General features: G+C 43.4%; 1 protein-coding gene across 2 annotated transcripts in view; it reads right to left on the bottom strand.

Annotated features, from left to right (window-relative positions):
• The window catches only part of LOC146809072 (B-cell receptor CD22-like), a 417,204-nt gene that overhangs the window by 288,420 nt on the left and 101,593 nt on the right, over nt 1-27,191 (bottom strand). For both annotated transcript variants that reach the window (XM_085615878.1, XM_085615879.1), the window contains exon 3: nt 15,672-16,028. In XM_085615878.1, the coding sequence (XP_085472004.1) occupies nt 15,672-16,028 (357 nt within the window). The remainder of the gene's footprint in view (nt 1-15,671; nt 16,029-27,191) is intronic.

Raw genomic sequence — 27,191 nt, 5'->3', positions numbered from 1 at the left:
CTTTTACTGCCGTGCGGCCAATGCTTGTTTTTTTAGGGGGCAGGGAAGCGGGTGTTGTTTTTAGTCTGAAATCACGGAATTAAAGTTTATTATTGGGCTGCCCAGAGAAATATCTCCCTTCATTGCAAGTCTTTGTTTGATGGACATTTTAGGCGTGAGCTGCTTGGATTTGCTCGAGTGAGGGGAAATGCGCGCATATTGGTAAGTTTTCTAAGGATCGATTTGAGAGCCAAACTGCCGCCCGTCTTTACAAATTGGTCCTTCATTATTTACCTTGGCAGGCGATCCTTGATTCACTAATATGTGAACGCTGGTGGTAAATGATTGTATTTTAGTTTCTTTTTGATGATGTGATTTTGAACGTTTTGTGCATGTTTGACCGTTTATATGGACTTCTTGGTCTTACTAGGGTTAAGTTTTGAAATTGGATTACCTGGAAATCTCACGAAGCTGGTATTAATAATGTAGTCCAGGCTAATCCAGTGCTTGTCCTTGGCAGCTTGCTCTGGGTGGCATCTGTCTGCCACTTTGGGATTTCAGATGTCGGTCATCCTCTCGAAGTTGTGCAGGTGACTTAAAATCCTTCTGCTCGCTCATCCTAGTGCCTGATGCTGCTTTATAGTCCCAGTGGAAGGCAAGTTACCCAACTCCTTTTGCCTGCTAGTTACTTGGGCACAAGGGTTAGTATTTCAATACACCAGTAGCATAGGTGCGGTTTGTTCCTCCTGTAATGTCTGGTTCTTTATTTCGTCATCATCTTCCATGTTGCCTCAAATTCCACTCTTTCACACAAAAGCAACCCCTCTGGTGGTTTGCATTGTATAATCGCTGCAACATGGCACACATATAACACACATATTTCTTTTACGCATCCACAAACCTAGAATCGATTCACCATGCACACACACAACACAATTATTCTCTTCTGCATCGACAGTCAATCCATCAGTCATCCTGATGTGTACAGACACTTCACATCTACCGATAAGGAGACAAATAAAACCACAAGGAGGGTGTGGGGAGGACTCCTGTCTATCCACGATCTGTTTCAGGGAAAAACTCTTTCTCCCTCTTTCTTGCTGTAGCTCTCTGCCTCTCACAAACTCCCTAGCACCCACAATAGAATAAACTGTCCACAGTGACACAAGCACACATGCAGTATTTTGATTATTTTGTGCCCTCAAATTCCTGGCGAAGGTTTACCAGTTAGTTTGTGTTGTGACGTTATCTGTTGTGTTTGCTGACGTCACATACTGATGTAATGTTTCATAAAATCCCGTCAGTGATACAAATGACCTGTCTACAGTCAGTCGGGCTTGCTGACCCTGAGCTGTTCCTCTGTTTATCTGTGCCTGTTTACTTTGATGCCGTTTCCAAACAGTGAAGGGCACCATGCTCAACCCCTCCTGTGATATACGATAATGGGATTACTTCAGGAGTCTCCTGGGCTCACTAGAGAGATTAGGACTTTGAAGAGGGCCAGCCTTTTGTTTCTCTTTTGTTCACTCTATTCCAACTTGCTGTTTCCGATTTTCACTCTCTACTCCATGTTTTCTATATCTGTTGCACGCTCTCGGTCTGTATTCCACGTTCTCTCTGTTCTATAGTCTCACTCTCTCTCTCCCCGTTCATTCTTATTCAGTGCTGTTCCCTGATCTCTCTGTGTCTGTTCACCATTCTTGACATTAGCTTTCTCGTTGTTCCCTGTGCTTTCTCTTTTTGTTGACAGTTGTATCTCTAGTTTCCCGGTTTACTCACACTATTCGCTGCATAAAATGCACGATGACACACGGCTGCTGTATTGCATCATTTTGTAGAAGCGCATGCATAATTAACGCATGCACTTGTCTGCAAAGTGGCATTGCCCGGTGGCTGCATCATCATGCTTATTTTGTTATTCCCTTTTTTTAAAGGAATCTTTTCTTCAAGCCCCGTCGTGCCAGTTGCCCCTCTGTGATGGTGGCAGCAGTGACTGGGTGGGCATAGGGGCCACCTCGTTGTCTGGAATGTTGATGCCCCTGAAGGACTTGTGAGCCTTCAGCCTGACGTGCCCACAGCAGGGCATGGTAACCCAGTGGGAGTCCAGTGCCTTGTTTAACTAGTCACCTGGAACATTCACATGCAAATTTGAGTTTAATGATGATACAAACACTCAGCTGTAGCTGCAAGAAACTATGTTAAGAATAAACCAATACATACAATTAGCTACACTGCTTCGCAGAGCTCGGAGTACTGCACCTGCCTGACAGCATTTCACTCAGACATGGCCATGCGCCTAAGCCATGATCGAGCATAACATTTGACAAAATACAAACTATTGTACACAAATGATTGTAAAAGGATTACACACTACTGCAGATAAAGCTGCTGTGATTAAAGGTGTGTCTTTGACATGGATGTATGGGGCATGGGTTTTTATATGCAGTGCATTCCAGCTGTCACAGGTCAGTTATTATTCTGCCCGACTTCAGAGACAGCTGATTTCAGGAGACAAACACAAGAAAAAATACTGAAAGCTTGCAGAAATGTTTTCACCTTTCTCCATATAAAGGAAGTTAACTATATGGGTAAATAATATTAATGTTTCGTGGACATATGCCAAAAAATAAACAAAAAAGGTACACAAAAATGCACTCGCTGTATTTATTTTCGACGTACTAGAATATTTACGAAGCAAGCTATATAGGATTTATGAACCCGTCGAACAGGAGTCCTGAGGTCAAGGTTCACAGTCGGTAAAACTCAGCAGCCTTTATATGCCTGGATCTGTGACATCACACCAGGGGCGTAACAAACACCCCCACACAGTGGCATTGCCCGGTGGCTGCATCATCATGCTTATTTTGTTATTCCCCTTTTTTAAAGGAATCTTTTCTTCAAGCCCCGTCGTGCCAGTTGCCCCTCTGTGATGGTGGCAGAAGTGACTGGGTGGGCATAGGGGCCACCTCGTTGTCTGGAATGTTGATGCCCCTGAAGGACGTGAGCCTTCAGCCTGACGTGCCCACAGCAGGGCATGGTAACCCAGTGGGAGTCCAGTGCCTTGTTTAACTAGTCACCTGGAACATTCACATGCAAATTTGAGTTTAATGATGATACAAACACTCAGCTGTAGCTGCAAGAAACTATGTTAAGAATAAACCAATACATACAATTAGCCAGTGGCGGATGGTGACATTTGAAAGTGGTGGGGCGTAAACTTTCTGTCGGAGCGACCACCTTAGAGGGGGTTCGGGGGGGTTTTTCCCCCCGAGAAAATTTTGAAAAAAAAGTGGGTAAAGGGTGCATTTTCAAGCAAATTTGAGAAGCACAGAGACTAGAGCTGCAAACACACATAGAGCCCACTGCAGAGGGTATGTTCTTAGGTGAAGTCCTGCTGAAACTAAAATGCATTAACATTATAATCTCAGTTTCCCCACTTAACAAAGAGAGTCATCCCCAGAAAATGAGTTCCCCATCCTGTTTCTTCATTACATTTTCAGACAAAATTAGGAACATTCATAGACCATCCACACATACATTAAGCACATTGTAAAAACAATAAAAGAATCACGTACAATAAAGCACAAATACACACACACAGTCGCACATACAGACATACATACCATAACACACACTTACAGACATACACAGGCACATCTTGAGACTCAACATAATGAAGAACATGACAAAGAGACAGAGGGAGCAAAAATGTTTTGTGCTGATGGAGAGTTAATGTATTCACATCATGCCAGGAAATGGGAAGGCAAGAAACCAGAACACCAGCCAAATGCTTCGACAAGAACGTTGGCCACAGCAATAACACTAATCGACCTATCAATGATTAAAAGACAACTGCAAACAACAGCAGAACCACCAGACACCGGTGATATGACAGCTCTTAGGAAGGAAACTCCATGACTGTGCAGTCCTGTCTCCAGTTGTTCAGCATCTATTTAAATTCTGCTTCAGTTCTAAAGATAGTAAGTGACAACAAAGGAACCTGGCCTATACTAGTATCCAAGCGAAAGAAGCATTGTCCAAGTCATAGTCAGTATACCAGAAGCTCTTAAAATATTTTTTACCCTCGACTTCTAGTGCTAAGACCATAGCAGTAGGAACAAAATACCAGCAAGTGAAACATGTCGCTTCTACTGGCCACTTCACTTACTTCGTTTTATGGATAAAGCACTGTTTGACTAATGACACCAGATGTTTTAATAAAGCACACATTTGCCTCAGGCTCACACATTTTGCTATCACCCCACTTGGTGGTGCTCATTTTATCTGTAAGCATCAACGAATAGGAGAAAAGCACCAAACATTAAAACAGATAGTACGTTAACCCAAAACCTGTTACAGAAGCCTTTTCTGCGTAAACTAATGATTAACTCGGATGGGAAATATGTAAAAATAAAAATGAAACCGTCTATCTTTGCTTGCCGTGGTTCTGTTTACATTTTTCTAACATCTGCTTACATGTTCAGCACTCTTGCCATAAAAATAGTCTGTGCCCTGGCCTTCCTGGTCAGCAATGTGTGCTGCTTAAGTTCCCATGAAATGAGGTAAGGCTGGTACTCTTGCTTACAGACCAAAAAGAGTATTTATGCTGAAGTTGTGCACAATCAAGAAATCCTTTATCAACTAAAATGATATACATTAGTGAAGGGTCTATATACAATCTACTGAATCTAGGGTACCTAGAATGGGAAGAAATATATAGTGATAAACACAGAAATCTACACATATAGAAGTGCACATAGGTAGTTAACAACAAGGCTGTGTTGTGTTATCCACTGTAGGGCTGTGAGTGTCACCATAGACAAGGAGACCAAAACAAGTAGATGCAACATCGTGGACTGATCATGGAAATTGCCACCACGGTGGACAATCTACTTAAATTATTGAAAATAGAAAGCTGGTATTGTCTCAAAGTGTAAACTACAATAACTACAGCATGGGCTCTTTACAGAGTGACACATTGGGAGCTTGACTATCAAAAGTAATGACCTATCAATGAGCCAGTACGTCTGTGTGATTTCTTTATTTCAGTTGTATTCCTTCTAGCAAACATTCTTTAGTGTGTGTTTCCAGAGCATACATCTTAAGAGGTATGTTTAATACCAGGGTAAGTCCAGACCAGCATTGACACTCCCCCTGTTTCTTGTAGTTTCACTTCACCACTAGGAGCAATGGGCACAGGGTTTTCTTGGAGCCAACATGTGTAGGGGAATTTCTGAAATAACGGGGAGGAAAAGTGTAGGGTTATTTGTGCAACGGCATTGTGAGACCCAGAATAACCAGTCTACGATTTCTTTCACGAATATATCCTAAAACACAGAAAGTAAAATGTAATGGTTGAAGTATGTTGTGCAGTGGGTGAAGCAAAACGCCTCTGTTCAACGCAACACAGCAACAGAATGACACAAGAGACTCGGCAACATCACAGACCAGGGTGAAACATTAATTCCTATATAATGTAAAATAACCAGGTAGTTTTGAAGTTATGACCCATCAGCCCAGGAAAAAGATACACCATACTTCCTTCTTACTACAATGTAACAGAACATAAAATAACCTCAACCCATCAATAACGCACACCACAGAATATGGACACTGCAAAAAGGCGTCTTTCAACCTCTACAAACGGCTGCCTTTCAGCCCATGAGCTCAACAACAGCAGAACAGATATTTCAACCAACACAAAAAGTAATATGCAAAATCGAGAGCAGGCTTGCTGCATAGTGCGGTGTCTTATAGTCTAAACTGCCCCCCCAGCCCCTCCCCCTAAAAAACAAACACCCTTGGTAAATTCGTCGCTGTACTTCATGATACAACACACTCTCAGTCTACCGACCATTAGAAGCCCGGAGCACTCCATTGTTTTTAATGGAGCTTGCAACATTCCAATGTTCTAATGAAAGTTATTTGTTCCCAAGATTGAACTATTGCATGGCAGAGTAGCTCGACATTGGGACAGAAAAATAAAGAATGCTTCACTGATGCAAGGGCTTTGGCTTCTATAAGACTGCAGTAACGGCACCCTGGGAGGAAAATGCTATGCACAGCTGTCAGCAGCTCTTGCGGAATCTCGGTCACAGAACATGTGGGAAAAAATGTATTTGTAATGAAGGCATTAACTGGTTCTCGCGACCCCAGAGACCAAAGACAGTATTGAACAGAGAGATATGCATAATTGGTTGCTCTCACACTTACAGAGCATTAGCGTCGCACTCATGGGTCGATCTGAGACCGAGGACCGACAGCAAGAAAGCTAAACACGAGATCTCTGCTCAGCTGCAAAATAGAAGGGTCCTGGCCAAGGGCCGGATTCACAATGCCCACACGTCTGAAGTGGGAAGTCTACCCCTGTGGGTCTACTCAGTTATGGCATTCATTATGAACCCTAAAAGAACTCCAGGAATCTAGTTCATTCATAAATTTGCAACACCAATTAAATAGGCAAAAATATACTCGGATGGAATTCCACCAGGGGAGAAATTCCTCAGGAATAAATTAGGCAGATATGTGTATAGGCCACTTTTTAAAATTGTAGATATGGAATATATTTGCCATTCCAAAACACCTCTAACAAATATGGATATGTTCCTGCCTCTCCCATATTGAAATGGTACCTATTCCTACCTTTCGCCAAAGCAGTTTTGCCTGCTTTCCAGGGTGGAAAAGTACCAGCAAACGGTTTGTGAATACCCACAAACCTAGGAAATTGTGAACACCTACTGAAATGTTAGGCCATGCTCCAGAACACCCACACTACTGCTTCTGCAAGTATTAACGCAGAAATTCAACCACACTAACAGCATTTCCGATTCCGATAGTCCGAAGTACAATGCGCAAGAGCAAAATTTCAGCACACCCGATTCTGTGAATCAGAATGTTTAATTTTCTTTCGCAAATTTCTATTTTTGTTCAATAGGAACTCAACTTGCAAAACCTTTTGTGAATCGAGCTATAAAGCGGTTTGACGCCTCATGGACAAAAAAAAAAAAAAAAAAAAAAAAAAAAAAAAGGACTGTTCGACGAGCTCAGAGATTAATCAAAAACAACTGGTTACAACAGCTGCAATGATACCTTACATGGGCCAGGGCTTGAATTCAAGCCTTTGGCTTCAGTGGGCCTTAGTAAAAAACACGAAGTAACACGTCTACGGATACATGGTCGACATACCTCCACATCAGCTGCATCACAAGCCAATTTTTGTTCCTCATATTAACTTGTTTTTTTATAGCACTTCATACTGCACTCCTGCCATTTCTACTCCTATGCAATTTTATGGTACTCAATTTTGAAGATTAGAAGGCTGCATCAGCCCCATGAATTGTCGCTCACCTCTCTTTTCAGCGACAAGCGCTCAACTTTCTGACCTATCGAGTGTGACATACAGTGACACAACTTGCTTTAAATAGGATACAAAAACAAAAAGGTAACAACTAAATCAAACATCAAGAGAGCCATAGGGCAGAGATTAGAGATTCTGATGTGTAGTTCATAAGACATATATATACATATTAAAGGTGATCAAAAACAAAAAGACTAAATCAAGGGCCAATATGTATACTTTAAAAACTACTGATGTTTATTGGTCCATTTGTATTTATTCATTGTCCGTTTAAATGCAAAATGTGCATTGCTTAGTCAGGAGGTGGTAGTGGGACGGGGAGGGAGGAAGGAGGGGGTTAAAAAAAAGTTCACTTACCTGTCGGCTGCCTCCGTCCTCTCCCTGGTTCTCGGCCATCATTCATTCCCTATGAGGGCTCCTTAAACACACTCCGCTCGTGCAGCCAATTCTTACATTACTCGCTTTTCTTCATGTCCAGGCCCGCGTTGGCGCCTCTCTGCGACTGCCCCTTCAAACGGTCCAGATTAGAACACCACGTCCCCGTGACGCAACCCGGCCCTCAGCCAATCCTGGCGCTGCAGCAGCGCCACTGATTGGCTGACGGCACAGCCTACTCCTCGCCCGCCGCCTGCCCATTTAGGAGACCGAGGGGCTCCTAATGGGCATGCGCAAGGCAGCAAAAATACAAGTACGCATGACTGGGCACGGAGTAAAAAATTAAGCTCCATGCCCACTCATGCGCACTTGTGCTGCCTTTCCCAAAGGCGTCTGACAATGATGTCAGTCAACATGACACCGGACCGCCCATGGTCCGACGTCATGCTGACTGACATTCACAGAGGGAGGACTCGGGAGCTGCGGTTGCGGACATTCACAGTCACAGAGGAGGGAGCTGCAGCTGCGGGCGCGGCGCGGGCGGGGGGGCTACGCCCCCACGCCCCAATGGACGCACCGCGCCTGCAATTAGCTACACTGCTTCGCAGAGCTCGGAGTACTGCACCTGCCTGACAGCATTTCACTCAGACATGGCCATGCGCCTAAGCCATGATCGAGCATAACATTTGACAAAATACAAACTATTGTACACAAATGATTGTAAAAGGATTACACACTACTGCAGATAAAGCTGCTGTGATTAAAGGTGTGTCTTTGATATGGATGTATGGGGCATGGGTTTTTATATGCAGTGCATTCCAGCTGTCACAGGTCAGTTATTATTCTGCCCGACTTCAGAGACAGCTGATTTCAGGAGACAAACACAAGAAAAAATACTGAAAGCTTGCAGAAATGTTTTCACCTTTCTCCATATAAAGGAAGTTAACTATATGGGTAAATAATATTAATGTTTCGTGGACCTATGCCAAAAAATAAACAAAAAAGATACACAAAAATGCACTCGCTGTATTTATTTTCGACGTACTAGAATATTTACGAAGCAAGCTATATAGGATTTATGAACCCGTCGAACAGGAGAACTGAGGTCAAGGTTCACAGTCGGTAAAACTCAGCAGCCTTTATATGCCTGGATCTGTGACATCACACCAGGGGCATAACAAACACCCCCGCAGCCCCCGCGGTGCGGGGGGGCCCCCAGTCTTCGGTTAGGTGAAGGGGGCCCCCTCAGCTCTTCGGTAAAGAGCGTGGAGAGAAAGGCTTGCTGTAGAAAGCAGGTGCAGTCTGCAGCCGCTCTTAGCTCCTCCACTGACCCAGGGCAGGACTGAAGAGAAACAAAGTAACAAGTTACATTGTTTCTCTTCAGCCAGAGCCCGGCCGGAAAAGGGATGGGGGTGGGGGACCCAGAGAGAGCATTCCCCACTGGCACAGCCTCTGAGAAGGGAGGAGGCAGCACAGAGCTGACAGGGGCAGGAGAAGGACTGCAGCTCCAGGAACAGGACTCTGCTGGGACGCATTGGAAGGTAAGCAAGCACTGGAAATGCAATTGGCTTCGTAGTCTCCCTGGACGGCACGGAGTGTTTCCTCGGTGGCCTGCAGTGTCCCCGATGCGGATAGTGAAGATGGAAACGTTCCCAGATCTCCACAGAAGAGATTAAAAAAAATGGCTCAAGAATGTTTGAAAATGGATGTACATGTACAAAATGACAGAGTACTTTTTTTAATAGTTCAATATAGCGCCAGCTCGCCCCCAAGGTATTGGAGCGCTTTACACGAGCACCAGTTATATTACACAAGGCCACACTTATTTTTAAGCACGGGGATATTAAGTGATTTGCCCAGAATCACAGGATGTTGAGCCAACGCTGAGACTCGAGCATGATCCCCCAGTTCCAAAGCCAGCATCTCTGGCTGTTATGCCACATTTCATTTGTGTCAGTGGTCTTCCCAGTTGCAAAGGAAGGGAGAACATGTCTGGTTGTTGCACATTTTTGAGCGACATTTGAGACCAAGTGCCATACTATCTGGAGCCTTCAGCAACATTCTATATTTTATGTTTTTTGCTCCCTCCTTGGAATTAATTGGTAATATTTGATGCTTTTGGTGTCAATTTGGCACTGTCTGGAGCTGGCACCCTCGGCACCTGCCTAGTATTATTTACTCGCTTTATCATCAGCCCTTTTATTTACTTTTAGACTCTGGCCATGGGCGTACGTAGCAATGGTGCCGCATGTGCAGTGGCATCGGGCCTAGGAATGGGAGGGGCACACTGACTACAGCTGTCTTTCAGTACCCAACCAGGAGCCAGGGGGCACTTTCACCTCCTTAAATGAGGGCGCGTGAGGCTCGTGCTATGCCACTGACTCCAGCTTCACTGAAAAACTCACATTTTAGAGGCCTCCGGAGTACTATAGAGTTGGGGAAAGTCATTCCCAGGTTCCACTGCACAGACCCTTCATTTTCTTTTTTTTAAATACATTTTAGGTATTCAGTTTCCGCCCATGCTGTGCACTTTTTATTTTAGGTTTGTTTTCCTATGAATTCTATTTCTTGCTATTCACATTGGTAATATTTTTTATTGAAGAATCCAATAAAGAGCAGGTTATAAATTGGTACTTAAAGTCTAATGAAACATAGAAAGAGCCCAAACAGCAACGAAATGCTAAAAATAATAGAGATATATTCGGGTAAATAAATGGGACTGGAGTGTAGCAAACAATCACCAGTCATATGGGAGAGAGTAGGACACATAAGAAGGGAAGGACATTATGGGTCGGAAGGGGAGAATCCATGTAAGATGTCATATCTAATAAGCGTTGGCAAAGTCAATAGGTCTGACGTTGGTTGCAGGACTATTGGCTGTACCAATGTATGTTTCTTTTGCTGTAGTTTATTATGAATTTATTGTTCCAAGATGGCTAATGGATGCTGAGAGAAGAAAGACATGAAGAAATCATTGAAATATGAAAGGGTGTAAATACAGTGGGTGGACAGTGGTGTATGAGAGACAATGAAATACAGGGTGTAAATACTGCAGGTGGACAGTGGTGTATGAGAGACAATGAAATACTAAAGGATGTAAATACAGTGGGTGGACAGTGGTGAATGAGAGAATGAAATACTACAGGGTGTAAATACAGTGGGTGGACAGCGGTGTATGAGAGGCAATGAAATATCAAAGGGTGTAAATACAGTGGGTGGACAGTGGTATATGAGAGACATCGAAACACTACAGGGTGTAAATACAGTGGGTGGATAGTGGTGTATGAGAGACAATGAAATACTACAGGGTGTAAATACAGTGGGTGGATAGTGGTGTATGAGAGACAATGAAATACTACAGGGTGTAAATACAGTGGGTGGATAGTGGTGTATGAGAGACAATTAAATATGAAAGGGTGTAAATACTGTAAGTGGACAGTGGTGTATGAGAGACAATGAAATACAGGGTGTAAATACTGCAGGTGGACAGTGGTGTATGAGAGACAATGAAATACGAAAGGGTGTAAATACAATGGGTGGACAGGGGTGTATGAAAGACAATGAAATACGAAAGGGTGTAAATACAGTGGGTGGACAGTGGTGAATAAGAGAATGAAATACAGAGTGTAAATACAGTGGGTGTACAGTTGGATATGAGAGACAATGAAATACTACAGGGTGTAAATACAGTAGGTGGACAGTGGTGTATGAGAGAATGAAATACGAAAGGGTGTAAATACAGTGGGTGGATAGAGATGTATGAGCGACAATGAAATACAGGGTGTAAATACTGTAGGTGGACAGTAGTGAGTAAGAGACAATGAAATACAGGGTGTAAATTCAGTGGGTGGACAGCGGTGTATGAGAGACAATGAAATACTGGGTGTAAATACAGTGGGTGGACAGTGGTGTATGATAGACAATGAAATATTACAGGGTGTAAATAAAATGGGTGGACAGCGGTGTATGAGAGACAATGAAATACAGGGTGTAAATACAGTGGGTGGACAGTGGTGAATGCGAGACAATTAAATTCTAAAGGGTGTAAATACAGTGGGTGGACAGCAGTGTATGAATGACAATGAAATACAGGGTGTAAATACAGTGGGTGTGTCAGCGGTGTATGAGAGACAATGAATTACAGGGTGTAAATACAGTAGGTGAACAGTGGTGAATGAGAGACAATGAAATACTACAGGGTATAAATACAGTAGGTGGACAGTGGTGAATGAGAGACAATGAAATACGAAAGGGTGTAAATACAGTAGGTGGACAGTGGTGAATGAGAGAATGAAATACAGAGTGTAAATACAGTGGGTGTACAGTTGGATATGAGAGACAATGAAATACTACAGGGTGTAAATACAGTAGGTGGACAGTGGTGAATAAGAGAAAAAAATACTACAGAGCGTAAATACAGTAGGTGGACAGTGGTGTATAAGAGACAATGAAATGCGAAAGGATGTAAATACTGTAAGTGGACAGTGGTGAATAAGAGACAATGAAATACAGGGTGTAAATTCAGTAGGTGGACAACGATGTATGAGAGACAATGAAATACAGGGTTTAAATACAGTGGGTGGACAGTGGTGTATGAGAGACAATGAAATATTACAGGGTGTAAATAAAATGGGTGGACAGCGGTGTATGAGAGACAATGAAAAACAGGGTGTAAATACAGTGGGTGGACAGTGGTGAATGGGAACCAATGACATACTACAGGGTGTAAATACAGTAGGTGGACAGTGGTGAATGAGAGACAATGAAATACTACAAGGTGTAAATACAGTAGGTGGACAGTGGTGAATGAGAGACAATTACATACTAAAGGGTGTAAATACAGTAGGTGGACAGTGGTGAATAAGAGACAATGAAATACTGGGTGTAAATACAGTGGGTGGACAGTGGTGAATGGGAACCAATGACATACTACAGGGTGTAAATACAGTAGGTGGACAGTGGTGAATGAGAGACAATTACATACTAAAGGGTGTAAATACAGTAGGTGGACAGTGGTGAATGAGAGACAATGAAATACTACAGGCTGTAAATACAGTAGCTGGACAGCGGTGAATAAGAGACAATGAAATACTGGGTGTAAATACAGAAGGTGGACAGTGGTGAATAAGACAATGAAATACTACAGGGCGTAAATACAGTAGGTGGACAGTGGTGAATGAGAGACAATGAAATACGAAAGGGTGTAAATACAGCGGGTGGACAGTTGTGTATGAGAGACAATTAAATACTATAGGGTGTAAATACAGTAGGTGGACAGTGGTGAATGAGAAACAATGAAATACTACAGGGTGTAAATACAGTAGGTGGACAGTGGTGAATAAGACAATGAAATACTACAGGGTGTAAATAAGGTTGCACGACATAGACCATGAATGAAGACAGAGCAGGGAGTAAACACAGTGGACTCTGAAGTCGTGACCCGCAGCTGTCCTGCAGAGAACTGTACGCCAGTGCCCCATAGCCAATTACAGACCCCGCATCACGCATAAAGGTTAAGCTATTTTTATTCTCTAAAATTTCTCCCCATACTTTCCTAAATAAGTAACCATTCCAGGATGGTTGATATGCATTTGACCTGTGGAAGGGTACACGGGACAGATGGGTGTCCTTGTGTACTGTGGGAAAGGCTGTGACGAGAGTGGGTGGACTGTTAAAGAGACAAACAAGGAAGCCGTTCATATCTTGTTCTCTCTTTTCCATAGTTGCCTTTGTGTAGAAAAAACAATCACTAGGTAAAGAGGGGAGCTTGTCACGGCCACTAGTGAGATTCTACAGAGCTACCCCATTTCAACACCAGCAATATTCCATGATTGTGTACTTAATAAATAAAATAACCTGACATAATGTTGGCCCTGCTATAATGGTGGCACATATCGGCCCAATGTGCTCACCCATGGTATAATGGAGCCCAAACCGCGTAAAATGCGGGCACTGGCATAATAGTGGTAATTCCTGTCTGATTGCATGGTGCACAGCCCTCATGCTTGCTTCGGCATAATGGCGGTAATTCTTGGCATAAGATTGGCGCATATGACATGCAACTATGACACAGATATTCAAGGCGGAATCTATCATGTGTTTTAGTGGTTCATGACAATAATTGAACGTTTTCACAAAAAAGATAACTTCTTTATTTAGGGAATTTTAATTATTTTTCAAGGCAAAGCTGGTATTTAATAGCAAAACGTGTCTGCTGTCATAAACTGACAAGCTGATATTTTGGAGGCAAATGACTGAATTTATTTAAAGCTGAAATTTGAGTGGTTAAAGGGCCCACTTGGGAAGGCCAACCCCGAACACTCCTCTTTCACTTTGGTGTGCTTGCTGTACTCACTTGCTCCTTCAACTTGGTTCTCAGCTTTTCGTTACACCACTTTTAGGATTCACCAGCCGCCACTGGTGCATGCGCAGCAGGCCCCTGACCTGAGAGCTCCTGACTGAATCCGTGAGCGTGGGGGGCCCCCTCCATATTCTTTGCAGGGGGGCCCCCTCAAGTTTCGTTACGCCACTGCATCACACACCTTCTCGCAGGCCTGCCTGAGCATTCCACCTGCCTTTCTGCAAGTAAATACCATTGGTGCAGCAGATGCAGTAGCAACGGGGAACATTGAACCCTTGTAATTACTGTATATTCCTACCCCTAGTAGTCAAATGCGCAATGTTCTTTGTTTACAGGGCCCATGGCATACTTGCTACGCTCCTAGCTTTCGGATGTTTCTACATGTCAGCCTCATTCTGAAGTCCACAGTCAATTGGAAGAGAAAAAAAAACACAAAGTAAAAAATGCTTTGTTCACAATACTGTGTTGAGTGTTTCACTTGATTACAACCTTTGCACCGTGTAATGTAGAATAAAGTGTGAGAACGGTATTTACAACTACATTTGAGCTCAGCATTCCCCTTACTGCACAGTTGTGTCAATATGTCATCTACCCTTTACAAGTAGGAACAAATGCGTGTTCAAAAAATGAGTCAGGGGGTAACTTGTGCGACATTTGTGTAAGTTCAAAACCAGCTGCACGAAACATTTGCACCGTTTCAATACTTCCTGTAGCTTATAACAAGGTCCTTTCTACCATCCTGGAAATTCAGGCAGACGTTGAAAATGTGGGCGTATTTTACAACATTTCAATAACCTGCAAGACAATTTAAATATGTCCAAACTCTGTATGGATCTAGAAAGGTGAGTTTAAAGCAGATTCGTAGTGCCCCCCACAATCATTCAAACAAGCATTGGCATAGCCAATAGGTCTCGCCTTTGGGACCTTATAAGTGTTTAGCCATGCAACTGTTGATGTTGTTGCTCCAAGGATATTGTGCTGCATAACTAAATACTAAAAAGGTCCCAAAAGCGAGACCTATTGGCTATGCCAATGCATGTTAAATTGTACAGTTGTGGCTGGTAGTAAAATAGACTGAGCGCACGATTGCCACTTTGGCTTGCAGTCACATCTGGTTTATCACACACCGTAACCTTGTCCTGTGCTCTCGGTTTGCTCTCATGCTGTCTTTACTAGCACTCCTAACTACGGGCATGTGTTATGGCGCCGCACCTGCTGGAAGGCAGCAGGCAAGGGGGAGCCAAGCTGCGTGTGGACTTTAATCTGAAGGTTGTAGGGCTCCTTTGCACCCACCAGGTATTCCAAAAAGGATGCGCAGTGTTGTAGCTATCTGTGGTGCAGCAGGTCTTGCGGCACCGGGGCCTAGATACCGCAGGGTGAACCCCAATAATGCCTTGTTCATTCGATCCTGGTAGTGGATGAGGGATATTTTCCGTGCTTGCACCAGGACGCAGTGTCTTTGCTCTGCTTCTGACTATGTCTGTAAATCTAGACCTTTTTGTGACCCAGACCCAAAATCCGCGCACTAGTCAAATAGTTCTGCGGATTTTCTATTTAAAACATTTTACTCTTCAATACAGTCGGCTGCAGCGCACTGACCTGAAACTTCGACTGAAACTCTGTGGTCGTACTCCCGTTCAATCAGAGGGTAATATTCATCAGCATCTCGTCCAGTGACGCTGTTTATCTGTAGGGTGCAGTTGTTATCTTCCAAATCACCCACGAGAAGAGCGCGTCCTTCATAGTGAGGTGAAACGTTCGTTGGATCCTTATTGTTGTAAACCTCAGGGTACGTTCTAGTCCTCCACAGGCACCAGGTGAATGCCAGAGGTCTGTCCGATCTCACAATTGAACCGGTGAACGTGCAGGGGATCACCAGGCAGGAGCCCTCGAGGGCCCTGATCTCACGTGGCACAGAGAAGGACCACTGCATGAGGACCGGCTGGCAAAGAAGCGCTGCAAAAGGAAGAAAAGAGAAGGCGGCTGTGGTTAGCTCACTATATTACACTACAACACCCCAGACAGGTACAATGAAACTGCATACTGTTGGCTTCAGCTTTCAGGTCAAAACAAGGGAGCCACCACGTGGGAAAGGATGGATGGACGAGTCACAAAATAGCCAAGCCTTTTCTAAACCAAAATTGTAATTTCCAATCATATAATTTACACAATCTAAACAAGGAACAGACACTAACATGCCAAGAAACAATTTATTACGATGTCGATTTTATCTCCCCCGTACTCAAAGAAGCAACAGACACCACCAGTAAAGGGGCTGGTTACAAAATGGCTACTAAAATGGGTTAGTAATTACCGTACCCAGTATTTCCAATGTCAGGTTCTGTTACCCCCTCTTTTGCTGGTGATTGTGAGTTAGAGCTATTGAATGGAAATAACATGAGAGTTTTAGTACTACCAGTTTAGTCACACCATATTCCCTCAAATTATAGGCACCTTTCTATTCACAAATGTCACATATTCTCAGCCAGTGAAATTTGTCACCTGAAAAGGAGGAGGCATTACTGTGTGCAGACTTTACTAGGTCACTTGGTAATTATACCCCTAGTAAGACTAGTAATTGTGGGTAGTTTGCTTACCTTATTAGGTCACTAAAAACTACACCTTCGAATACCGTGCTACAATACGCCTTAAAACGACATATCACATTTGTAAATACCACACAACAGCATGTCACGCACCACACAATCACAAGGAATACCTCAATAACAAGGCTGTTGTCCAACATCTCAAAAGACCATTCCAACACTAATCACAACAGACAACATCATACTGCCTCACAAAATACCCTCAACGTCACATTAGGCCACACTGTATAACTCACACTTCATCTCACCATTCAAGACTACTCAATGTCATATATTATTATGCAACACCACGACAGACCAAAACTTGCATAAAGTAAGAGAGGCCGCCAGATGTTGGCAGTAATCGACACCGTGGGGCAAACATTCTTTACTCCATACAAATACGAATTGCATTGAGCCCACAACATGAAATGTCTAACAACGCAAGACGAAAAAAATCTAAATTTGTCCTTTCAAATGCAAGGAAACCTACTATACCACTATATTACGGTATAACTGACACACAGGAGAGTCTAGGGTCAAATGGGGGAGGGGGGGCGGAAGCATGGGGGATTTACCCTTTTCTTTCTGGCCGTTTGTCAAATTTATACGCAAAAGAATTCACTTTGTTTTTTGCCATGGGGCTGCTGCAGTATTCAGGCTGTTGGGCCTGGGTAGGTGGAACGTCTTTTAGAGCATTATGGGTGGGAGGCTTAGCCCAATGCAGGATGCAATGCCACCATCTCATCTTTTAAAATACATATTTACCACCCTGGTGTCTAGTGGACCTTTCTGCCTCCCTCTTTTCCCCAGCATGGACAGATTGGGGCACTTCCCACAATCGCCCCTCAGGAAGGGAAGGAAGAGCTAAAAAGACTGGCAAGTGAGAAAAAGTCGATTGAGAGGAGTAGACATATGGATACAAGGATAGATGATAAAGAGGGGGACAGTGCACACATGACAGCAAATTCGACTTGCCAAAATACTCCCCCTTCGACAGGCCTAAACACTCCCTAAAAGTAGTACATGTCCTTACAGTGACAAATCCCCAAAAGCTATTCTTACTCTGGTAGGTTAAACTGTTCTATAGCAAAGTATTGGGATACAATATTAACATTAATATTATCTTTAACTAGGAAACAGTTAATTATTGAACGTTTTCAAGTATGTATCACAGTCCCAATTTACTTGTAGAGTCGGATTTCTAATAAATATTTTGAAAAGGTGCTTATAGAAAGTTACCTTTCCTCTGTCTAAGCCCATTTGCATCAGCTTCACACTCTCACCTTTGAGCTGAATAGCCCCTTTGATTAGATGTCCACTTGCCCCCAGAGCTGAGACGAAAGCCTTGGGTGTGGGGAAGTGTTCTATTCTGCTTGGGAGGATGACCATCTGGGCTGTGCCCAGGAACTTAATTAGCTTCAAAGAGGCCTATCCTGTCACAGGCAAATGTTGGATGACACTTGGGCAGGGCCCTCTTTTGTCCACCTGGTCAGACAAGCACTAATCCCAGTGGAGAGGAGCGGCTCCCAGAACTAGTATGAAGTGACCACAGAGGTGGGATTGTTCATTTTTCTTGCCATGCCTCTGGGATATCAAATACATTGAAGGGGTGTCCTGCATTCCAATGGGAATAGGGTATGAAGGCCATATAGATAACATAGGTTGCAAAAACAGTCATTCAGATAAAAGTTTAAATATTTACAGTGATATACAATTCAAAGACCCTGCTGTCACGACAAAAGATTTAGGAATTCTTCAATTCATTAATTTCATAAATTGCAACAATAAGGCGACAATTCCAATCGGTGAAAAGGTGCTATGTGTGATGGTGCAGTGGAGGTGAAAATATGTGAAAACATGTGCAAAAGAATGTATAGTGCACATAAACAAAGTAGTACAACAATTTGAAAAGAAAACCCTCAAGCAAAAAAATGTAAATGGGTTTCTCAAAGTCCAATCATCACGTTTTGACCCCTAGAGTTGTTCGACAAGGTCTTCCTCAGTACACAATTGCAGCAAAGTAGAAAAAGATAGGAATTGTCAAAATCAAACGAGGATGTATGAAAGAAGCAAAAATCCAAAGTATAAATCCCTTCAAACTGCTCACCTTATCCAAAAGGAACCAGACATAATGCAATGCCTAAAACATATGGGACCAACAATGTCCTATGCAAATCACCTATCAAAAAGAAAACTAAAATTACAATCACTGAACAAAACACAAAATTAGACTGGGGATAGAGGGCCTAGCAAAGTGAATTACCTAATTCCAGTATATACTACTAATCCTATGATAAAACACCATGTGAAAGAGGCCAGGTCATTGTGCAGCAATCGGACAGGGATAATAAATCACCATGGCAGGGAAGAAGAATGGGTGGTCTGAGCCATAAAGTGGTGTAAACATGGCAATGTTAATGGTTAACCAAGGATGTACAACTCTAATATTTGCATAGAATACTAGCCACAACGATGGGAAACCGTATACTATTTACCACAGGAGATGAATACTACACACATCTCATGAGAAACATAAGGCTAGCGCCATTTATACCACCATCGCTCTTCCTATAAGTAACAAAAAACATCCAGAAAGTGAGGCCATGGTGAAGCTTGTTTCCAGTCCAGGGAAGACGTGTCTTGGCAGTTCGGGCTGGACTGAGCCAATAGGGAACCGGGTCAAGACTGATTTGCATATGGCTGGGTCAAAACTGGAATGGCATGGGGAGCAAAAAACAATGGATTTAGGCCCATATCTCTGTACTTGGGTGAATGCCTGACATTGTTCAGCATTCTGTCAATAAATTGTTCTTTTTGCATGGTAAGGCAGCAAGCACCATAAAAACAGATAAATGAATGATTAATAAAAGAGGCTCCAAGTTTGGTACTTGCCAGTGTGCAGCAGTCACAACTCCATGGTCTGAGTGGTCAACCTACACATTTAAGTTGCAGAATGCACCCAGACCAGTGTTGAAATAGGTAAGATGAACAAAAAAGACTAAACACATGTCCTAGGCTGTATAATTTAGAGGGCGTCATGTTGGAATGCTCATGATAGAGATAGTACCGACCTGTACTGCCAGAAATAATAAACAACAAAGTTCACAAGAACATGGCAGGGATTGCATGTTGACCTAGTGTAAGCGACAACCGCTATGATGAATTCACTGCTATGAAAAGACCTAAACATCTCTATTGTTCCGACTGGAATCTTAATTCAATAACTTAATTAAAAATACCTACGTATATGAGCCAAAACCCAATCGTGCACCAACCTCTTTGATAGTGTGGACACAAGGAGGGGCAAGAATTAACATGGATTTTACGATATATCCATAAGCAAATTAAGGGTATTTAAAAAGTGACAATTTCATAAATCAAACAGAAAGCAGAATGGGAAGTTGACAAAGAGCAGTATAGACGTTAAATGCAAAAGAGTAACACCAGTTTAGACTGGAGGCAGATAAAGGGTGTAAACAAATGTGGTATATACTGTATAGTGGAACAATTTCTTCGAATCTGGAGAAACTGACTAAAAGGAATACGTTGTCTTTGACAACGAGGATGGAAACTTTGAATATGTAGTAAGGTATTTCTAGCTGTTGGTTTAGTCTATAAAGATGCCTCAAATTTATCCTCATAATGTTGTATCCAAATCTATAAGAACTCCACTCTGGTCCTATTGACCATAAGGGTACATTTTACATTGATATCACACACATTGATTCATGTGTGAAACTGTTAGAAATGGGATTCCAGGTTGGCTAGGGCTTGAGCTAAAGCCAGGCAGAAACCACCACTCTAGTCAGGGCAAGGGAGTTACACGCTGAAGATAAGCCCTGCTCACCTCCTTGGTAGCTTGGCACGAGCAGTTAGGCCTATCCCAGTGGCAATGTGTAAAGCGTTTGAGCAAAACACACACACACAGCAGCAACACACTAGGCACACTACAAAAGAAACTCCACACAAGGTTATATCAAAAATAGCCTCTGTATTATCATAAACACATAGAAACATAGTCACACATTTACACTGCGTCAACTGGAACTAGGCAATATTTACAGGGGATTATATACACACGACAGGGCCAATCGGACCACTGTCAGAACCAGCAGAATGCAGGTATTAAATATAAAACACAACCAGTAACTACTGGTACCATAATGACACCAGCATTATCACATTAGCATTAGACACCAACCTAAAATATCATAGCATGACATTAGGCATAAACACATTAGGCCCAAACCTTATTAGCATAAACATATTATGCAGTAGACATCACATTAGGGCTTTGCGCCCTACCAACATAAACCTGACCCCCAGGCCAACTGGCCTTTTACTGGGGCTCAAATGCCCTATGTCCAGATGGGCAGGGCGTAAACTGTGGGCCTTCCACTGGCCCCTTGGCTGCCCATGCAGCAGAAACAAAATGCGCAGATGCGCTAGGTGCGTGAGGTGCAACTCACCCCTTCTTTAGGAAAACACAAATGCCCCGTGTTGCAGCCTGGCACAACTGTGCCTCCTGGGACTCTGAAAGAAAAAGGCCCCACCGTTTCAGCTGCCCGCGTTGGTGCGGTGCAGCTGAGAGAATGACCCTTGGCACTAACTGTGCCTCCTGGGTCCCCACGGGGATTCTACTAAGAATTGACCACCAAGTCCCACCCTGGGACTTCTAGAAATGAAATGCACCCATGTTGGAGTGGTCCGCTCTCCTGTGGGCCACTCAGGCACCAGCAATGTGCGTTGGGGGGCCCCTGAGCTCTTCTGGTGCCTCCTCTGGCCGGAGGAAGGCACCGAACATATGCAAAGTAAAGCCCCACTCACCGGGGCATCTCTGGCCTCCTCTCGGCCTCTCCTCTGGTCTTCTGCTGGGCCACCGCGGGGTAAAGGCACCGAAAATGTGCCTCGGTCCCGCCTGTGGCCACCGGAGCCCGCAAGGCTCCCACTCAGCAACAGGCCATAGCTTTGCCTGCTCTTCCAGTTGGCCGTGCTGCAATTAGCGGCCTAGGCAGCCTCCTCCCGTTGGCTGCGCCGGGCGTCAGGCAACTTGCCTGGCTTCCTGGTCGCAGTGCTCAGCAGCGGCTCTTCTTCTCTGTCGGGCATATGCGGGATGGGCTCCCGCTTTAGGATGACACCAATGCGGGGTGGGCACCTGCCATCCAAATAGGTATGAGTGCGGGGTGGGCACCCGCCACCCAAATAAGCATGAGTGCGGGGTGGGCACCCGCTTTAGAATTACGCCAATGCGGGGTGGGCTCCCGCTGTCAAAGATTCACAAATGCGGGGTGGGCTCCTGCTCCACCACGCATCGTCAGTGCGGGGTGGGCTCCCGCTCTGTCACAAAATAAAGCCCACAAGACGTGGCAGAGTCCCGCCGCACTTCAGGACCACAGCAATGTGGGGTGGGCTCCAGATCCACCAGCAGCAGCACGGGGGAGTCCCCATGCCGGGATTCCCCCCCCCAACAGTCCGTACAGCAGAGCTCTGCCAGGCACCTGCGCTCCTTCTGGGCTGGCAATTAAACGATAGTGCTCAGGTCCTCAAAAGTCTTTACAGTTCAAGGTGTCACAGCTGGACCCAGACAAGCCAGCACACAGGGCCCTCCAGTAGGCAGGCAGTCCCTCGTGGAGGTTCCTCCTGGGGCCCAGCAGCAGCAAGCCCCACGTCACAGGGAAGCACAGGAACAGCACACTTTCATGGGGTCACAGCCCCTATATTTATATCAATATTGTCTTTTTTCTGCCCTGGGACAGGGCTGGGGAAACCAGTTGCAACTGGTTCTGGGGGGTGTGGAGCACTTTGTGTACGGTGCCCACACCTTCCTTTGTGAGATGGGGGCTCTACACCACAGGGGGGTGGAGCCAGCATTCACATAGGCAGGCACAGGTCTATTCAGGATCAGGGGACTACTCCATCCACTACTCCAAATGCAGATGCCCTATTCAGCCTAGCACTGACTCACCCTGCCCCTCCTGAAGACACACACACCTCACCAGCCCCTGTCACTCCAAAGCCAGACATGGAATCCACATCAGGCAGGCAGACACATGGCACACAGAAATGACAACTTCTAAAAGTGGCATTTCTAAAATAGTTATAATAACTCTGCGCAAACCATTGCGTATCATTTATTATTACTATTCCAAACATACCAAACTTGACCACGCTGCTCCTCTCATATCAGGAATTACCACTGAAAAACTCATCAGATAATCCCCAATGCATTCCTATGGGAGGGCAGGTACACAGTAGTGAGAAAAAAAATGGCTGTTAGTCACTACCAGGACATGTCACACACTTCAGGTACATGTCCTACCTTTTACCTACAATACACCCTGCTCATAGGGCTAGCTAGGGCCTACCTTAGGGGTGACTGACATGTAGTAAAAGGGGATCACAGACATGGCACACACTTTAGGTGCCACGTCACAGCGGCAGTAACAGTGCGCACAAGGGTCTTGCAATGGCAGAGGCCAGGGATAGGTTTGAAAGGCTACTTTGGTGGGTGGCGCAATAAGCGGTGCAAGCCCCCAAGTAGCATTTAATTCACCAGCCCTGGGTATATGAGATACCACTTTACAAGGGACTGACAGGTAATTAAATAGACCAAACAGGTGTAGACCAATCTTACCATGTTTATCACAGAGAGCACATGCACTTTACACTGGACAGCAGTGCTAAAGTGCCCAGAGTCCTAAAACCACCAACACCATGTCAGAAAAAAGGCTAGGAGAAATGCAAAAAGTTTAGGGATGACCCTGCAAAAAGGGCCAAGTCCAACAGAAACTCATTAAGTTGTTCTTCCTCTCCCTCCCAAATAAAAAAAATGGTGTCGATAAATCTCAACCAAAGTTTGATGTTTTAAAAAATGGGGCCATTTCATTATAAATATGTTCCTCTTGAAATAGACCCATATAAAAGTTGGCCACATTCGGGGCACATGTAGCTCCCTTTGTTTGTTTATACAGCCGTCCATCAAATTCAAACTGCTTCTCTCCCAGGACTATTTCTAGACATTGGAGGATTAAGGCCAGCACACTATCCAGAATTTTACATGTCAGTATAGTGCTAACAGTCAAGAACAACTTTCATTTGGGTATATTTGTATAGAGTGCATCGATATCCATCATGACCAACAACTGTCTCAGGTGAATTGCATATCTTCCACTTTTAGGATCATGGGACCTGTATCCTTCACATATGATGCAAATATAGCCACAAGAGGTTTCAAAAATGTGTCTGTGTGTTTAGAAAGAGGTTCCATGATGGCATCAAATGTAGACACTATCAAGCGAAGAGGGAGTCTTTTGCATATTTCTGAGTTTTAGGCACTCCATAGATAACTGGGATTTTGGATTTACTTCCATTCAGGAATGCACATTCCGGTCTGAAAATGACTCCATCTTCAGCAGTTTGCATACTTATCCTGTTTATCTGATGTTTAACTTTCTTCAGGTGGTCCCTCCCAATTTTCTGTTGTTCTAGGACAGACATCATAGTTGTCATCCTTTGTTTATCAGTGCCAAGTGGTACTGTGCTGCCTCCATTGTCACATGGTTTAATAGGGATTTGTTCAGTCTGTTTTAATTTTATAAGGCCACAGTGTTTAGTACTTATAATGGTAAGTACAAAAATATTGGTACAAAAATATTGATGTCATAAATAGTGTTGTACAAAAAATATATATATATATATATATATATATATATATATATATATATATTCACTGAAAAAACCATAGGTTTCACACACGTTATAGTTAGGAATTAGCATTTAAAAAACCTCAAATAACATCAGTGATGACGTCATCCATAAGAAAAATTACCACATCTTCTCACACCCTAATATAACCTTTGATACAACAAAACAAAATTTAGAGTTCCATTGTCAATACCATTCCAATATCTACTTATTAACTCTAAGGTCTACATACACCTCCACTCAATCACCTGTACAGTCACTCATACTTACAGTCACTCCATACAAGACTAGCACATGCTTTTATACATCTATATACTCAGTCACACACTATCAATCATCCATAGAGGTACTTTCACACCTAGTCAGTCATGCAAATAATCACACTCCCATTTAATTACCCATGCGGTTATACACACTCAAGTTAACTTACTCATAAAAATAGTACCACATTCTTACGCTCTAATAGAATCATAGATACAAGCACACACTCATCCATACAGTCACTCTCACAATCACAGACTCTCGCATCTACCCACTTATATACTCTTACACACATATATACTGCCTTTCACATATGTAGTTAGTCACAAATGTACCAGTGAAATATACATTCAATCACTAACACACCCGTACATACACTCATTCAACCATACAGTCCACCACAGATTCACTCTTAAAACCATGAACCCACAGAATCACCCACTCACACATCTAGTCACAGAGTCACACATACCCTACCCACACAAACACTCAGACACCCATACAGATACTCAGACAACCAATCAATAACCCATATAGACACTCGTATAGCTATTCACAAAACCATGCAACCACTTACACACCAACACACAAACACATACAAACATTCACACAGTTTAGTAACTAGTATGCATTAAGATGCATTTAATGACTCACTTATTACATAGTAATATATCCATTCACTCACTTTTACAACCACTAATTGTTCAACAGAGCTTTCCCTATATATATATATTAAACATATTAAAATTATTCAGAAACACATAGTCAATTGAAGACGTCATCAATGATGTCATCAGTGATGTTATTTGAGATGTCATCAGTGATGTCATGAGTGATGTCACTGACCAGGTCATGAGTGATGTAATATGTGACATCATCAGCAGTGGATTGCGGGCGCGCGAGTTATAGTTAGCTGAACTAACTATAACGGGGGAATTTCATTGGTTTTGTACGAGTGAAATGTCCAGCTAACTATAACATGTGTGAAACCTATGGTTTTTTCAGTGAATTTGCAAGGTTTTTCAAATGCTAATTCCTAACTATAACGTGTGTGAAACCTATGGTTTTTTCAGTGAATTTACAAGGTTTTTTAAATGCTAAGTTATGTATTTTTTATTTCTATTTTTTAAATATTTGTTTTTTTTTTAAATTTCCTATGTATTCATTTATATATTATTTTTATCCTTTAATTTTGTTTGTCTCATTTTTTAAAAAATTTTCAATTAGGATAAAGTTGAACAGCATAGTTAATATTTTCGATTAAGTTATGTCCATTTTTTTTTTTTATATATTAATTCTTAGGGTGCGCGCTCAGAGCGCGCACCTAGTACGTTTGCGTAAGTTTATTATGAATTCCGTTTTACGTTATTTATGTACGCATACATACGTTTTCTTTCGCGCACGGAGCGCGCACCCAGTACGCATGCGTACGTACGGGTACGTACGCATGCGTACGTACTCATGCGTCCGTACGCATCTGTACGCATGCGTCCGTACGCATGCGTCCATATGCATGCGTGCGTCGTACGTGCTCCACGCGGTACACTTCCGTATACGCGTAGAGAACGCGCGCTGTCATTCGCGTATACGCGTGTGCTACGTATGCGCGTTACGTACGCGCATACCACGTATGCGCATGCGCTCGTACGCGTTCGTGCATGCGTAATTGCCGGGTGCGTGCTCCGAGCTTGCTCCGTGCGCGCACCTCGGGTTATGTTGATAATAAAACAACACTTCTAATTGGTTTTCATTACTTTCAGTTTCTGATTGTTTCAACACCACACCCAATCCCCTCATGGCAAGTCATGTGATCAACAATAATCACTTTTGATTGGTTTGAAGTACTTTCAGTTCCAGATTCTTCCAACACCACTCCCACTTTCTTCATTATTAGTTCTGATTCCCTTGGAGAAGGAGCTAATCTGTTGTTGAGAGACAATGGCTGAGCAGCAACCATCTTCAGAGAGTGAACAGGACACTCTTGAGAGACAGAGGAACAAGAAGCAGAAAGACAGCTTTATATGGCAGTTTTTTACTTTCCCTGAGGGACAAAAAAAAGTGAATGCACCGAAAGTTACTTGTGTATTGTGTCAAAAAGTCTTATCACGTGGGAATGCTAACAAGAAGTATTCTTTTAGCATACACACAATGACGAGGCATGTTGAGGCAATGCATCCAGTGACTTTTCGTCGAGCTTCTGGCGCAAACCCTCCACCTGCTCAGCCGACGACATCTGCAGCAGCTCAGCCGAGCACATCTTCGACAGCTCAGGCAAGCACTTCTACTGCGATGGTGCCTTCACCTTTTTCTACACCTCTTGTTGGTCCACCTTGTTTGGCGAGGTTGTCTACAAGGTGCACTGATTGCGGTAGTCTTATTTCTGTGGGGGAGACCAGTCTTGATCTCCTTCAGCGAAAATTTGATGCGCATCAGTGCACTAGGCCATAGATGTTTTTTCTTTTTTTTGTTTTTCTCTTCCTGTTTCCCTACATTAACTCAAGGGCTCTTTTCAGAGCCACCTAAAAACTTAATCCAAAAATATTTTTGGGGGGATTTTTTTTTTTTT

Source organism: Triturus cristatus, chromosome 7, assembly GCF_964204655.1.
Source record: "Triturus cristatus chromosome 7, aTriCri1.1, whole genome shotgun sequence".
NCBI classification, from domain to species: Eukaryota; Metazoa; Chordata; class Amphibia; order Caudata; family Salamandridae; genus Triturus; species Triturus cristatus.
Note: the sequence above shows the minus strand (reverse complement) of the source record. Positions and strands in the feature narration are given on the sequence as shown.